At 50.4% G+C, this 16,371-nt stretch overlaps 2 protein-coding genes across 5 annotated transcripts; both read left to right on the top strand.

Annotated features, from left to right (window-relative positions):
- The first annotated feature begins 140 nt into the window (after nt 1–140).
- C14H9orf78 (chromosome 14 C9orf78 homolog) lies at nt 141–6,718 on the top strand. Of its 3 annotated transcripts, none has more exons than XM_036117023.2 (9): nt 141–293; nt 616–675; nt 1,573–1,624; nt 1,754–1,824; nt 2,555–2,632; nt 3,411–3,608; nt 4,409–4,545; nt 4,640–4,738; nt 6,044–6,718. In XM_036117023.2, the coding sequence occupies exons 1-9, from the start codon at nt 211–213 to the stop codon at nt 6,133–6,135; spliced, it is 870 nt and encodes a 289-aa protein (XP_035972916.1). In that variant the 5' UTR covers nt 141–210; the 3' UTR covers nt 6,136–6,718. The 3 variants fall into 3 exon arrangements, with proteins under 3 accessions (XP_035972916.1, XP_035972918.1, XP_035972917.1); XM_036117024.2 differs by lacking the exon at nt 141–293 and adding an exon at nt 322–462; XM_036117025.2 differs by lacking the exon at nt 616–675.
- A 739-nt stretch (nt 6,719–7,457) lies between these two features.
- Nucleotides 7,458–14,758, top strand: TOR1A (torsin family 1 member A). 2 transcript variants are annotated; one of them, XM_078061886.1, is made up of 5 exons: nt 7,458–8,184; nt 8,664–8,929; nt 9,830–10,005; nt 10,103–10,230; nt 13,675–14,117. In XM_078061886.1, exons 1-5 carry the CDS (start codon nt 8,007–8,009, stop codon nt 13,740–13,742), a joined length of 816 nt encoding a protein of 271 aa, XP_077918012.1. In that variant the 5' UTR covers nt 7,458–8,006; the 3' UTR covers nt 13,743–14,117. The 2 variants fall into 2 exon arrangements, with proteins under 2 accessions (XP_077918012.1, XP_035972915.2); XM_036117022.2 differs by lacking the exon at nt 13,675–14,117 and adding an exon at nt 14,124–14,758 and having other exon boundaries at nt 7,652–8,184.
- The last annotated feature ends 1,613 nt before the right edge of the window (nt 14,759–16,371 follow it).

Raw genomic sequence — 16,371 nt, 5'->3', positions numbered from 1 at the left:
TCGCCCGCCCAATCGGGAGAGGCGGACGCCGCGGATGGGGGCGGGGCCAGGCGGAAAGTGCCGGCAGGGGGCGGGGCCAGGAGAGCTTGGGGCGGGGCCGGGAGGGGCTGGCGCTGTGAGCCCTGCGTTCTGACCTCACTGCCGCGCGCCGGAAGCAGCCACGGCCACGGTGCAGGGGCCCGGCGTCCGGACCGCGGGGCCGGCGAGACGATGCCGGTCACCGGCAAGAGTTTCCGCCGGCGCCGGGCCGACTCAGAGTCGGAGGAAGATGAGCAGGAATCAGAGGAGGTTCGGTGCGTTTGGGATGGGGCTTCCAAGGGGCAAGAAGAGAGCCGGCTGCGGGACTTATCACCGGCCAGCCTCCTCTTTGTGAGCGGAAATTGTCCCTTTCTGCAGACAAAAACTGAGGCTCCTAGGGATGAGGCCGCCGCACAATAGGGAGAGGTGTCCCCAGGATGCACGGTGGGTCTGACACCCAATGGGTCTAAGCGCAGGGTCGCCTTCTGGACCATTGTGCTGGCGGCTCAGCATCTGAGCAGGGGTGCCAGTCGAAGCTGCCTTTTGAGTCTGAGTTCTGCGGAGGGTCTCTCAATCTTGTGCATTGCCTTTTTTCAGATTAAAACTAGAAGAGACCCGCGAGGTGCAAAACTTGAGGAAGAGGCCCAACGGGGTGAGGTGGGTGCCGCGGGGGGACCCGGAGGAGGAGGAGGAGGAGGCGCAGATGACAGAGACACGCCCCTGCCTGAGTCGCCATCACAACTATCTCCTCAGACATAGCTCCTTCTCTTAACACGCTGTACACCTTCCACGGCCCTGAAAGGAGTCCAGCGTTCTTTTAAAGACGTTTAACCAGGAGATGGCCTGAGCTGTGTGGTCTTGAGGTTTGCCCCAGAGGTGCAGAAACGGGTTACTAACTCGTGTTTTTATTGCACCCGATTGTGAAATGCACATTGATTGTTAAGAGTTTGGAAAATTTAGAAAAGTGTAATCAAAAAAATAAGCAGCGCCCATAATTCTCCCATCCACAGGTAACCAGTGTTAACATGTAATGTTCTGGCTAATCTGTTTTTTTCCCTCACATTTCGGACATTAACATTTTCCAAAGCCCTTTTTAGTGGCTGCATAGTATCCCACCCCGTGCATGTGCCGTACCTAATCCCCTACTTAGGGGTCATTTGTAGGGGACAGTAGGTCATTTGTAAAAGTTCACCAAATAAGGGTGCGATAAGTATTTTTCTACATTTGTCTTCAGCTTCATGTTCCCCAAAGGCAAAATCTTAGAAATGAGATTTCCAAGCCACGATAATGTCAAATGGCCTTGTAGGAGAGTGTAACACTTCACCGTACCTCCCACCCAGCATCTAAAGTACTTGCTGAACTCTCTTTCATGCTTGTAGGCTTTTCCAGCTGGCTTTGGTGCCCACTCCTCAGAAATTGCCTTTGCTCTAATGTTACAACATACAAACTTCCTAAGTGTTTTCCTCATATCTCAATTATGCAATTTCTATCTCTCTCTGTCTCTCACTCTCACTCACTCTTACTCTCTCACTTTTCCTTTTTGTTTTTGCTCAGTGCTGTGGCCCTGCTGGTGGGAGAGAAGGTACAAGAAGAGACCACCCTAGTGGTGAGTTGTGGGGGCCTCCCTGGATAATGGGGAGTTGTGGCTGCTCTCCAGTGGGTGATTGTGTTTAAAAAAAAAAGCCCGCTGCCAATTATATAGATGCTTCTTCTCAGCTGTGTTTGCTTTCTGCAGGATGATCCCTTTCAGATGAAGACAGGCGGTATGGTGGACATGAAGAAACTGAAGGAAAGAGGCAAAGATAAGTAAGTGCAGGCCTTACTTGATACACGCTAACCTGTAGCCCCTGCCTGGGTCTGTGTGACCCCAGATAGCTGGGGCCTGCAGCAGCAGCTTTAGTGGGACATCCTGAGGTATCCTTCGTGCTTTGTAAAGGGTATGCAGCTTAAAAACAAATGAAAGCAAAACTCTTTTTTTTTTTTTTAGAGAGGGAGAGTGCACGTCCACACGCGTGCTGGGGGAAGGGCAGAGGGAGAGGGAGCGAGAGAATCTCAAGCAGACTCCCAGCTGAGCGCAGAGCCCAGCGTGGGGCTCGATGCCATGACCCTGAGATCATTACCTGAGCCGAAATCAAGAGTCAGATGCTCAAGTGACTGAGCAACCCAGGCGCCCCAAAAACAAAAACTCTTGAAGTGTGTTGCGGATACTCTCTTTTTGTAAAGGTGCATTATTTAGTGTGTTTCAAACCCATGTGGAAGTTTTGTTTTTCTTTTTTAAGAAACATACAAAAACACAATTATAAAAATAATAGAAAAGTAAGAAGTAAAAGTATCTACTCCTTCCCCAGAGAAATCTCCAGAGGCCAACAGTTTTCTTGCTTCTGTTTCTTCTATTTACATATCACATATATATTTTTTCCCAACCATAAGCAGGATGTACTTTTCTGTGTATTTTTTTTTTTTTTTTTTTATAATATCAAACTCGGCCTCACTGAGTTGTGACTTTAAGACTGTGCTTCATTGCTTCTCCTTATAGGATCAGCGAAGAGGAAGACCTCCACCTGGGGACATCATTTTCCGCTGAAACCAACCGAAGGGATGAGGATGCTGACATGTGGGTATCAGTCTGGCTGTGAGCAGTTCGGGGTTGGCTCCAGCCAGATAGAGTGCAAGATGTTTAGTCACAGATGACATTTTTAGAATTATCCAAAGGCAGCAAAGGTGGCCCCTGTCACCCTACCTCCCAGGCTTTTCTAAAAATTCTTTAAAAAGTGGTTCTTGGGAGTTTAGATTCCTTGACTAGTAACTAAACACTGTAGAAATAAACATTGGATTTGCCCACTGTTTTGCTAACAAGGCTGTTGAACAGATGACTACCATCTGCCATTACCTTTCTGTTTTCGGTGAACCTTACATATATTAATACCAATAGATTGGGAGGGCATAATCTCATAATAGAGGTTGGTGCTTTAAGCTGAAAAAATTTTGCTTGGTGAAAAAACTCAAGTTATTTTTATGTTTCTCATTTTTCCACGGACTGATGAAAACTTCATGGACCATCACTGCTCTGTGGGCCAGTGTTGGGGACCACTAATTTTATAAATGTTTTTTGTTGTTGTTTTTAGAGAAAAAAAATTTTTTTTTATAAGATTTATTTAAGAGAGAGAGAGAGCATGAGCAGGGGGGAAGGGCTGAGAGAGAGAGAAGAAGACTCCCTGCCGAGTGGGGAGCCAGACATGAGGCTCGATCCCAGGACCCCAAGATCATGACCTGAGCCAAAGGCAGACACTTAACCAACTGAGTCACCCAGGTGCCCCGGGGACCACTAAATTTAAAGACAGGTTTTGTGAGCCTCCTGCCTCTCCCTGAGGCTTGTGGCTTTCTCATTTCAGGATGAAGTACATTGAGACAGAGCTGAAGAAGAGGAAAGGGATTGTAGAACACGAGGAACAGAAAGTCAAGCCGAAGAATGCAGAGGACTGTCTTTACGAACTTCCTGAAAACATCCGTGTTTCCTCAGCAAAGAAGACAGAAGAGATGCTTTCCAACCAGATGCTGAGTGGCATCCCCGAGGTGGACCTAGGCATCGAGTATGTTTCAGACCCCTTCTGGCCTCTCTCCTGCCCCTATCCCACCGAAGAGCGCTCTGCTTTCCAGTGAAGGGGACTGTTTCTCACCTGTCTCCTTGGAAACCCACAAATAACTATATTTTCTTTGGCAGGCTGAGATGCTTGTGCCCACAGTGTCTCTTAAGGATTGGTCAGTGTTGTTAGACTTAAGGGAAAGTCTCCTGAACGCAAAAGTGTGATGTTTTGTTTATTGAGATATAATTAACATGTAACATTATATTGGTTTCAGGTATATAACATAATGATTCAATATTTGTATACAGGTATTTATTTTTATTTAATCTTTGTTCACAGCTCTTCAGCTGTTCTAATCAGATCCTTGTAGTCCTCTCCTTTATTCTGGCAGGAGCAATGTTAAAGGCTTACCCATCTGATGATCCTCCTATTTATTTTTTGCAAAACATCTGCTCTAACACTGGATTGTCATGGAAGAAATACGATGGTCAGAATCTTCTTTGGGTGTAGTAGGAGGTTGGGTTCTCGCGTCTTTTCTGGCCTTACTAGCTCTGGGCCTTGAGCAGTTCTCTTTCCTTCTCTGAGGCTGTTTCCTCTTGATCAGGAGAGGACAGTACGTCTATATCTCCGACAGCTGTGAGAACACGTGAGAACGGGACTGTAGGAGAGTAGGTCACCTGTGGAGCACTGTGCTCCAAGAGAGGATCTCCTTAGACACTGGTGGGCTTCCAGCCTGACCGTCAGTTCTGTCTGAGAACCAACAGTGAGACGATCTAATACATGGCGTGGCTTCTTTCTCCCTGCAGTGCTAAAATAAAAAATATCATTTCCACGGAGGATGCCAAGGCCCGTCTGCTGGCAGAGCAGCAGAACAAGAAGAAAGACAGCGAGACATCTTTCGTGCCCACCAACATGGCCGTGAATTACGTGCAGCACAACCGATGTAAGCTTTTCTGGGGAAGTAGCCCTGCCCTGCTGGGGAGGTCCCCTGGTTCCCATATTCTGTCTGATGTGTCCCCTGGTCTCTTTTGATCCAGTTTATCATGAGGAGCTCAATGCCCCCATACGGAGAAACAAAGAAGAGCCCAAAGCCCGACCCTTAAGAGTGGGTGACACGGAGAAGCCAGAGCCTGAGCGTGAGTACAGCAGAGGCCTCAGGGCTGCCTGGAGCAGTCATCAGGGCCTATGGAGGCAGCGTGGCCTCTGCAGGGGTGGAGCTTGGACTTTGGGGCCAGGGCACCCCGGTTCCACTCCATGCTCCAGACCATGGCCATTTGCCTTCCCCTTTCCAAGCCTCAGTTTACTCACCTGTGAATGGGGACCGTCATAAAACCAACCATTTGGGGTTGCCCTGAGGATTCACTGGGCTATCAAATATAATAGAGACTTAAAAAATTAGGACATTTCAATAAGCAAAAATAAATTCAAAGTTACCCACAGTGTCACCCAAAGATGAGCGCGTTGACATTTTTATGTACAAGCTTCCAGACTTCAAAAACATATGTATATAGAAACGCATATTGTATACATATATAATAGGATCTCATAGTGTTTCACTCAGTGGTATGCCCTGCATGTCTCTCTGTGACAGTAAATACATACTTTCCTGTTCAGTGGCCATTTCGTGTTCCATTGTATGGATATACTGCAGTTCCCTCTGGTTGGACACTTCGGTTGTTTCTCCTTTTTCCCTATTTAAACACTGTATTTGCCTATATCGTGTCTTTAGGCTACATACCAAGAAGTCGCCAAAGGCTCCTCTAGACGTGGGGCTATTTGATCCCCCTGAGCCCCTTTCTCTCATGCTAACCAGCACCAGGGGGGGCGGGGGGGTCTCCCTTTTCATCAACAACGGGGTGGTCCTAAGGAAATGCTGAAGTTGCTGAGGCTTCTGAAAAATCCAGGCTGTTGTTTTCCCTTCCCTTCCACTTGAGAAATTAGTTTCTGTAACATCTTGGTTGCATAGTCTTTGATTCCCAGAGCTTTGTGTCATTCACACATAGTAAGCAAGGACTTTGGAGTCACGAGACTCGGCTTCCACTCTCAAGCTCCCTTCACTTTCTGAGCAACCGTGAGGAAGTCACCTAAGCTTTCTGGACAGTGGTGGCAACATGCCCCTGTTAGAATTGCGGTGAGGGGTAAAAGTTGTATCTGAAAGTATTGGGCACTTTGTACCTAGTCAAACTCTCACTGCACCCACCGACTGGTCACCTAGTCTGATGCTGTGTCACCATACGCCACCATACTGTCACCTGGCCCCACCCTCTGTTTATTTTCATTCACTCAATAACAGGTATTCACTGAGGCCCTACTATGTTCCTATTCACGAGGGTAGGCACTTGGGGCTCCTGTGTGGAATGAGACAGGCGTGGTCCTACCCTAAGCAGAGCCTCTCAGCGGCTTGCAGCATGGCAAACAGCTTTTCCTCTTTCCCTTTGTAGGATCCCCTCCTAACCGCAAGCGTCCTGCTAATGAGAAGGCCACCGACGACTATCACTATGAGAAGTTCAAGAAGATGAACAGACGGTACTAAGGGTGGCGAAAGGGAAAAGTGCAGAATGGGATGTAAATAGCGCTGTGCCTTCCGTACCCCTCCCTCCGCCCCAACAAAACGCTTCCTGGACAGAAGTTTGCTTATTTGCTAGCAGACCATTCCAAAAACAGACTCTATTAGCCCTGCTGCTTACCTGCTGGATTTTTCAGGCACCGCATTTATAACCTTTTGAAACAAAACAATGTGTAGTTTCCCTATTTGAGGGCAAACTCTTATTCTTGTGAGCATTATTAAATCTTGTTTGTAAATATGTTGACTTTCTCTTAATATTGGCCCCAGGGCAGGAGGAAACAGCTGTGTTCAGAGTGAGATGAAACCCTTTAGATTGTGCTGTTAATTATTAATATATGCAATCGTGTGTTCTACGTTCAAATACCTGGAGTTCAGAAATGCATCCTGCACTGTTTATGCCGGATCCAGCTGAAAGCAGAAAAATCTAGGATGGAATCAAAGGGACACTGGCATTTTCTGACTTTTACAAAGTTACCTATTTCTTTTCATTAAGAAAGAAAAAATTTCTATCATTTTCAGCACTTAAGTATTAAATATGAAACGAATCCAACCTTCTTGTTTGTATTGTGTCTCCTTCTACCAACACTAGGTAATGTGTTGAGAGCCTGGGGCGTGGGCAGCTCAAATGCAAAACTCAGTTACTGAGAGATTTTCTCATTGAGTTTGAGAGATGTGGACAAGCTCCAGCCTGCTGGCCGCCGGGGTGGTGCACCCTGTGCTGTCATTTTCCTGAGGCACTTAACACAGGCCAAGATGAGAAAAGATGAGCAGGTTGGTTGACCTAGGGCTGATTTTTAGAGTGGGTGTTGTGGCTAGAGGAGTTCGGCTTTGGAGTCTGAGCTGAGCCCTGCTCACTGCGTATTACACCCTTGCACAAATCTCTTTCCCTGTGAGTCTGGTTTCTCATCTGTAAAATGGAGATAGTTTTTATTTTTATATTTTTTCCTCCATTAGAATGCAGGATCAGTGAAGGCAGAAATCATGGATGCCTTGTTTTTTTTTCTTGAATCCTCAGGGTCTATTCCATAACCCAACACATGGGCAATCCTCAAAACCATGAATGAATGGGTGAATGAGTGCAAGTAACTTTTGGGTGGAGAAATCTGAGGAACACTACCTCATCCAGGTGGTGAAGGTCAGTAACAGTCATAAATAATGTTGGTAGTATGTATCCTTCATATGTCATGAAAATAGCACTCTACCCTTGTAAATTATGTTCCTCCCCAACGCTCATATCCCCAGTCTAATCATGAGAAAACATCACATCCTAATAGTGGGGTATCTTACAAAAGATTTGACCAGCACTCCCCCAAAACTGTCAAGGTCATCAAAACCAAGGAGAGCTTGAGAAACATTCTTATCCAAGGAGGAGCCTAAGGAGACATGAGAAGGCAATGTAATGCGGTATCTTGGACGGGATCCTAGATCAGATCTAGGACATCAGGTAAAAACTAAGGGAAAATGAACAAACTTTAGTTGTATCAATATAGGTTCATTAATTTTAACAAGTGTAAAATACTAATATGTTAATAATACGGGAAATTACGTAGGAGGGTATATAGGACCTCTTTGTACTGTCTTCTCCATTTTTCCATATATCTAAAATTGTTCCCCGAAAATAGTCTTATTTTTTAAAAGCGCCCCCAGCGGCCTCCTGCGCTCACCTCCCAGAGGCAGGCACGGGCTCTGCCCCACACAAAGATGGCGGCGGCGGCGGCGCGAGCAGACCCGCCCCGCACAAAGATGGCGGCCGCGTCGGGGCGGAGCCGGAAGCGCGGCCTGGCAGTAGCGCGGGTCTTGGGCAGCGCGAGAACGCGCGGGGCGGCCCGGGTCCGGGTATGAAGCTGGGCCGGGCGGCGCTGGGCCTGCTGCTGCTGGCGCCGTTGGCGGTGCGGGCGGTGGAGCCCATCAGCCTGGGACTGGCCCTGGCCGGCGTCCTCACCGGCTACATCTACCCGCGCCTCTACTGCCTCTTCACGGAGTGCTGCGGCCAGAAGCGGAGCCTCAGCCGGGAAGGTAGACGGGCGGGGCGAGCGTCCGAGGCGGGCGTCGGGCCACCGGCGGGGCCGGGGGCCGGGGTCGCAGCCGGAGCGGCCCGGCTGGGGTGGCGCCTGGCTCCCGGCCACGACCACGGACGGAGCGGTTTGGTCGGAGACCCGAGCAGGCGCGCTGCGAGCCGGGCCACTTCCTCCGCCGAGAGTTTCGCTTCTTTCCAGCCGGAGGCAGGAGGGATGGTGGGCAGTCCGCTCGCGCCGTGGGCGGCGGCCGAACCGCAGCCCTGCCCTGCGGGGCGCGGAGGAGGGGCAGGCCTGGCCGGGGGAGGCCTCCAGGCCCACCGCCACCTGCGGGCCAAGTGCTGCCGACGCACCGCAGCGTTTCCCGCGGTGCTCGAAGAGCTTAGCCGGCTCTGCGGGCTTTCACACGCGCCTGCACACTTAGCCAGATTTCGCCAGACACACAGACACCCCCTCCCTGACTAGCTTTGTTTTTCCCAGCGCTGCAGAAGGATCTGGACAGCAAGCTCTTTGGACAGCATCTTGCAAAGAAAGTCATCTTAAACGCTGTGTCCGGCTTCATAAGCAACCCGAAGCCCAAGAAACCTCTCACCCTCTCTCTGCACGGGTGGACGGGCACGGGCAAAAATTTTGTCAGCAAGATCATCGCGGAGAATATTTACGAGGGTGGTCTGAACAGTGACTATGTCCACCTGTTTGTGGCCACGCTGCACTTTCCACATGCCTCCAACATCACCCTGTATAAGGCAAGAGCAGAATTTTGGAATCCTTCCTGGATGATGCCGGGTTCCCGGTTTCTTTGTCGTGGGGTGGGATTTGGGAATTCTGTGTTGGAGTGAGTGAGCCCTGAAGACGTCTACACGTGTGGGTTCCCCCTTTGAAAGGTATGGAAGTTAGGGAGGGTTTGAGGTTGTATGGAGCAGTTATACCATCCCAGCTTCGTGGTGGTTGCTGAAAACAGGCTCTGTATGATACTCTTTTCAGTAAGTGGGGTTAGACGTGGATGTCATCGCATCCAACCTAAAGATCATCACCTCTAACTCATTTTGTAAAAGAGGAAACATTTCTAGAAAGGCCTGAGGTTGTTTAGCCGAAGCGTTGCAAACTGCTTCTACAGTTTAACTCACTGATGGATAGCTTAGACTTCGGCAGCAGACACACCTGGTTGTGAGTCCTAACTCTTCCACCTGCCAGCTGTGTAATCATGGGCCTGAAGAAGGCTGGTGGACACAGGATACATATTAACATCGCCATTTAAATGACAAGGACCAGCAACTGAGTGACACAGCATTGCTATGATACCCACACAGCACAGGAATTACAGTCAGTGTGGGGCTTTGGAACCAGGCAGGGCAGGATCCAGATCCCAGCTCTACCACATACTCATATTGTGATCTGGGGCGAGATGATGCAGTCGATGCCTCAGTCTCCCAATCTGTAAAATGGGTATGATAACCCGCACTGCACGGAGCTGTGGTGAGGAACCAAAGAGCTTGTGTGTGTAAAGTTCTTAGCACGGTGCCAAGCATACAGTAAGCACTCTGTGAATGCGACCATTGTGGCAGCATTTGTAGCGCTGATGCTTCTCTGCCATTTGTTTCTGTTGCACTCGCTGAGAACTTTGGCTTTTCCCCCTTGTCATTCAGGACCAGTTACAGTTGTGGATCCGCGGCAACGTGAGCGCCTGTGGGAGGTCCGTCTTCATATTCGATGAGATGGACAAGATGCATGCCGGCCTCATAGATGCCATCAAGCCTTTCCTAGACTATTATGACCACGTGGATGGGGTCTCCTACCAGAAAGCCATCTTCATATTTCTCAGGTAAGGTCAGGGCGGGGACCTGCTTGAAGAACCCTGAGCCCAAGTCCGTGGGCTTCGGGACGAAACCCGGTCCTCACTCAGCAGAATTCTGTTGCAGCAATGCTGGAGCAGAAAGGATCACAGACGTGGCTTTAGATTTCTGGAGGAGTGGGAAGCAGAGGGAGGAGATCAAGCTCAAAGACATGGAGCCAGCCTTGTCTGTGTCGGCCTTCAATAACAAGAACAGTAAGTGCCCGCCGTTACTAATCCCTCGCGTTCGTGATCCTGCGTCCCTAAGTTATAGATCTTCGGCATCGCCATGGCCTGGGAGCTGGCTAGAAATGCCAATTCTCGGTCCCTTCCCCAGACCTACTAAGGCGGAATTTCTTGGAAGAATCTGTGTTAAACTCCAGGTGACTTTCATACACCCTAAAGTTTGGAAAGTGCTGTTTTAAAGAAAGAGGGACAGTCTTGATCATCGAGGTCTTAAAGATTAGTTCCCTGTTTTCTTTAGCTAAGTCCTTTTCCTTTGTGGAAGAAAAGCAAGCGATTGAGCAAGGAAGGCTGCTGCTATAGGTGCCTCCAAAAGAAAGGACCTGTTGGGTCCTTTTCTCTCTGTGTTTTGCCCTGGAACTTTGAAGAGATTCTGTGCCCGAGATTAACAGCCAAGCAGTGGGCGGGCCCTTATTCTGCACTGGGCGCCTTGTAGAACGCTCTACCTGCAGATTTCCTTTGATCTCCACAATAACCTCATGGGGTAGAAACTGTCATCGTCCCCACAGAAACAGAGGCTCAAAGGGAGCCGCTTGCCCAAGGCTACCCAGCCTGTTTGGTGTCTCTGGTCCCAGAGCCTGAGCTTTTCACTGCCCAGCTCATGGTTTTTCCAGTGAACTCACACACCTTTGACCTTGAACCCTTGGCGGTGGGAACTCCCCATGATGCAGAATGACTCACCGGGTAACCTGGGAGCTACACGGGCTGACTGTTACCATTTAAGTCTGCTCTGTTCAGGTTCCTTCTTGAGCTTAGAAAACAAAAGTTCTCCTTTGAAACAAGGAATTCCTTCTACTGCAGAGATACGTGAACAGTATCGGGTGTTGTATATCCGTTTGTGTAGCCAGAATATTACTGATGAAAGCCAGGATATTTTGTAATCTGTTAGATGGTTCCTTGGCACGCAAACAGTATGAACACATTGCACTAGAAACCTTAGCCTAAATGCTTTATCAGGGTGAGGCCGGTTGCCTAGAACCCACGTTCTGGGGGGTTATAAAGGGTTCCAGAGTATAAGCTTCAGAATCACGTGGACCTGGCTCAGCCATTTACTGACTGCAGCCTCAGGCAGATGGCTGAACTCATTCATTCATTCCTGTGTTTATTGAGCACCTACTAGGTGGCAGGCACCGGTCCAAAAACTGGGGACATAGCAGTGAACAAAAGCAAATCCTTATCCTCATGGGGTTTACATTCTAATAATAATAAATAAGAAAGGAAATGGGTCAGATGATGGATATCTGCATCTATATAGAAGTAGAGATATATTTTCCTCTCCAATAGGTAAAAAGTCAGTCAATAACGAGGCTTTGGGGGTGCTGGAATGAGGATGGGCTGCAGTTTTAAATAGAGTGATCAGGGATGGCTCACTGAGGGTAATATTTGAGCTGATCTGAGGACTGAGGGGGTGAGCCAGGTGGCTACCACAGGGAACAGCATTCAATCAGAGGGAACAGCACATGCAGGAGCACTGAGGTGGGGGTGTGCCCAGGGTCACTGTGGCACTGAGGAACAAAGGAGAAAGGGGTTGGATAAGAGGCAAGACTTGCCCTGGGCGTGCTGGTCATGGAAGGCCTGGAGGGCCATAGGGAGGCTTTGGGTTTGACTCCCAGTGGAGGAGGGAGCCCCTGGAGTATTTTGAGCAAACAGTGACATGACCAGCCTTGGTTTTAACAGGACCACGCTGGCTGCTGGGGGGAGAATGGACTGAAGGCGGCAGGGGCAGGGACACCAGGCAGAAGCTATGCAGCAGCCCAGGGGACAGATGCTGGTGGCCCAGCCCCTCATGCTAGTGGTGGGCTCGGGCAACATGGTGGGATGAGGATGCGTTTTGAAGGGAGAAACCTACAGAAGGTAGAATAAGATTTCCTAAGGGATTGGTGTGGGAATGAGAGCACACTGACTCAAGGATCCGGCTTGAGCCGTGGAAGGGTGGCACTGCCATTTCGGGGGACACACTGCAGAGTTGCAAGTTTGTGGGGCCGGGTGAGAGATGGAGACAGGCGTGGACAGTGAGCGCGGCACCCCTGTAGAGATGTGGGGCAGATGGCTGGCCGTTCCAGTGGGGTTCTGGCGGGACACTCAGGCTGAGGGTACAAATGGGAAGTGGTCCATAGATGGTTTTTCAAGAGACCCCATCTGAGATAATTTTTTTGTCAGAACACGATTCCTGTGGTCGGGTTCTTGTCGTGCCCTCTCTGCCCAGAGGTCACCTCCGGGCCGTGGCTGCCCACTCTGGCCAAGTAGCCTGTCCTCCTTGCCCACTCATCCCATCTCAGTGCTCACAGCCCCTGGCACGATCTGAAATCGTCTGTGTACTGGCTTGTCAGCTTGGGAACCCGAGGGCAGCGTCCATGTCTGCCCGGCTCCGGGCTCTCTCCCCAGGGCCCAGGGCTTGCGCGACGCAGAGCAGGCCTTCAGGAAACGAGCTGCCCCCCCTTTGTTACTGCTTGGCCATTAGTTTTGTTCTTTCCCACGGCCGACTCCACCCCATCCAGGCAGTGAGATCTTTATGGAGCACCAGCTTTGTGCAAAGCACTGCTGGGAAAGGAAAATTATGATTTATAATAAGATGTATTTGCTCGTTGTCCCCGTTTCTGGCACAGATATAAAACGCTCAGAATTTCCTAAGTAACAAGAGCCATAAAAGTGTCTTGATATTCATAACAAAGCCGTTAACCACACCTGAGTTTGTGTTAATAAGGGTCCTTTGGGGAAGCATCTGAAGGGCATAGTCTGGTTTCCAGGGGAACCAACCATGTGACTGGAGGGTTGGAACTTTCAGTCCTATCCCCTGATCGCTGGGGAGAGGACAGGGGTGGAGGTCGGATGAGTCACCAATGGCCAATGATTTGATCAGGCATGTCTATGGAACGAAGCTTCCATAAAAACCCAGGATGGAGTTCAGAGAGCTTCCGGGTTGAACATGTGGAGATTTGGGGAGAGTGGTCCTCTGGGAGGGGGCGTGGAAGCTGCACATCCTTTCCGCATTCCCTGCCCTCTGCGTCTCTTCCATCGGGCTGTACCTGAATGGTGTCCTTTAACTGAGCTGAACTGTAGCGCACCCAGCTGGTGTTGAGAATTGCTTGGTGGTGTGAAAAAAACAAAACAAAACAAAACCCCACACACGTGGGAATTGGTGTCAGAGTGAGACCAGGCTTGAGGCCCCAGAAGGAAGCGGCAAAGCGGAAGGGAAGCCGTTCACCTCTGCAGGCGTTGGGTGCGATCCGGCGGGCGCGCTGTCGTCAGGAGGGAGCATGTGCTGGGTCCTCCTGGGAAACCAGGAGGGGACGTGACTGGGTCACGGGGTGGGTGCCAAGCCCGCACTCGTCCCGGGTGAAAACACACAGCAAAGGCTGTGCCCTGTGGCCACACCAGAGCACCGCCGTCACCCAGTATCGCTCTTGACGGTTCCAGTTCCTGGTCCCTCGGTGCACGCTGCGTGGTTTGGACGTGCGGGCAGCTGCCCTGTCGCTGTCCGGTGAGTCCCAAGTTCCCCGAGTAAGGGAGCAGCTCATCCTCCCCTGGGGCCTCCTCCCTCCTTGTGCCAGCCTGGAAAGCTGGTTCTCCCCGCACCCCACTCCGCCTCTCTGCGTGCTCCTGGCACCCTGGGCTAGTGCGCCTCTCCCGCTTCGGATCTGTAGGTCCATCTGAGAGGCCTCCCCTGAGCCAGAGGCCTAAGGAAGGTGCCACGTCTCCTGTGCTTGGCTTTCATGGAGGCACCAAGTGCCCGGGTTACACCTGACTCACTGGATTGCGGGCTCCACCTCCGAGTCTGGCCCCCAGTGGACGCCCTGTGGATGTGTGTTGGATGGATGGGGGAGCAGGTGGACGATGGATGAACAACACCTTTTTCTTTTTCCCAGGTGGCTTCTGGCATAGCAGCTTAATTGACCGAAATCTCATTGATTATTTTGTTCCCTTCCTCCCCCTGGAATATAAACACCTAAAAATGTGCATCAGAGTCGAAATGCAGGCCCGAGGCTTTGAAATTGACGAGGACATTGTAACCAAAGTGGCAGACGAGATGACATTTTTCCCCAAAGAGGAGAGAGTTTTCTCTGACAAAGGCTGCAAAACTGTGTTCACCAAGTTAGATTACTACTACGATGACTGACGGCCCCGGAGTCACTGCTTCGACTTGGGAGAAGGAACTCAACACCCAGCTCTCTTCCCGGACCTCCCCAGGCTCCGTACTCTAGAAGAGGACTAAAGGGAACGCTTCCTGTGGAACAGGACGGGAATTTTCCTGGGCAGGTTGCATCCAGCGGAGCCTGCAGGCCTCAGACCCTACAGGTCGTGGACTTCGGAACAGCCCCCGGAGCCTTCAGAGGAGGAAGCAGCCAGCTCCCAGTCTGCTCAGCCTAAGGCTCATGATTTTTTAAAAATCATGTTTTAATTTCAAGTGTTTCTGTTTCAAGGAAGGACGTCTAAGTTTTACTGAAAATGTGGTGACTTTATTTAAAATGGTTTTTAACATTATGAGAAACTTTTCAGACTACGTTTCTGGCTTTGTGTGGTTTTCTTTTAAGTTCCTGTCACCATATTGCATACCGTGATATCTTTACTGCAAAAAAGCCCAAGCCTGGGTTCTCGGCACGTAGTCCCTAGGATAGCATAACTGGGGACCAAGCCCGGAGCAGTGATCAGACCTGTCCCAGGCTGACCATCGCAAGGGGCAATGAAGTGTTTAGATAGAAGGATGAGTGCATAAGAGGGGACACACTCAGGCAAGTCACAGATAAGCCTTAAATCCCCTTTCCAAGGGTTTTGATCTCAGTAACATTGTGAACTGTGGGAATGATCTTAGCAACATTGTGAACATTTGTTAGAAACAGTTTCCTTGGAGAAAAGTATTTCCAGCATCTCACTTGCCAGTCCTTCAGCTTTGCAAAGGAAGACCCTTCTCTGCTTTCCATCCCTGAATGAGCCATGTGTTATTTTGCCATATTTTTAAAAACGGTACTCGTTGCTAGTTCTTTTTTTTTTTTTTTTAATTTTATTTATTTGACAGAGAGAGACACAGCGAGAGAGGGAACACAAGCAGGGGGAGTGGGAGAGGGAGAAGCAGGCTTCCCGCCGAGCAGGGAGCCCGATGCGGGGCTCGATCCCAGGACCCTGGGATCATGACCTGAGCTGAAGACAGACGCTCAACGACTGAGCCACCCAGGCGCCCCTCGTTGCTAGTTCTTGTTGTTTAATGAGAACTCCCAAAACCTCTTAGCTGCCCCCCCCCGGCCACCAATCCACCCTGAGGATGCCGAGAATAGTGTTTTTACTTATAACTACAGCAGAGCTACCATTTTGCAATAAAATTGTGTGTAATTTGTGAATACATCTTTAAAGGCGGGAACAAAAAAACCCTCCACCGTAGGTCTTAGGTGCTTCAGCTATGAATTAAGACCTAAGAGGTGCAGTGCAGGCTGGAGTGACGTCTAACGCAGGCACTTGAGGATCCTGAGAGCTCTTGCTCTTCGCTCAGCTGCACTGGGCTTCATGGCGCTCCTGACACCCAGCCATGGAGTTCAAATCGAGAGACAACCCCAGCTGAGATGCCAGGCAGGAGTACAGAGCACCACAGGAGACTAGACGTGCCTTGGTGTGTGCAACGCCCATGTGTGCCTGCAGGCGGGTGGGGCTCCTGTGGGGGGTGGTACCTAAGTGCTCGCAGAGGCCCATTTTTGTTGCAGGCCCAGAGGACCAGCTGGCACCCGGCTGCTACAGGACCCCTCTGCCTTGTACCTGGCCTGCAGAGAGCCTCTTCAAGGGCGTCCAGGCCTCCTAAGGATGGCTGCAAGTGTTGGGAGTTTTTTTTTTAAGATTTATTCATTTGAGAGGGAGCAAGCGAGAGCATGAGCAGGGGTGAGGGTCAGAGGGGAGGGAGAAGCAGACTCCGCCCTGAGTGGGGAGGCTGATGCGGGGCTCGAGCCCAGGACCCCGAGATCATGACCTGAGCCCAAGGCAGACGCTTCACCAACTGAGCCACCCAGGCACCCCAAGTGTTGGAAGGTTCTTGGTGTGGAGCAGAAGTCGGCCTGTCGTCCTATCCCCAGGAGTCGCAGATCGAGCTACTCACTTTCAGATGGCAGCCCCAGCACCTGGGCGCCCCTACTT

Source organism: Halichoerus grypus, chromosome 14 (genome assembly GCF_964656455.1).
Source record: "Halichoerus grypus chromosome 14, mHalGry1.hap1.1, whole genome shotgun sequence".
NCBI lineage: Eukaryota > Metazoa > Chordata > Mammalia > Carnivora > Phocidae > Halichoerus > Halichoerus grypus.
The sequence above is the reverse complement of the archived record's forward strand: the minus strand, read 5'-3'. Positions and strand labels throughout refer to the sequence as shown.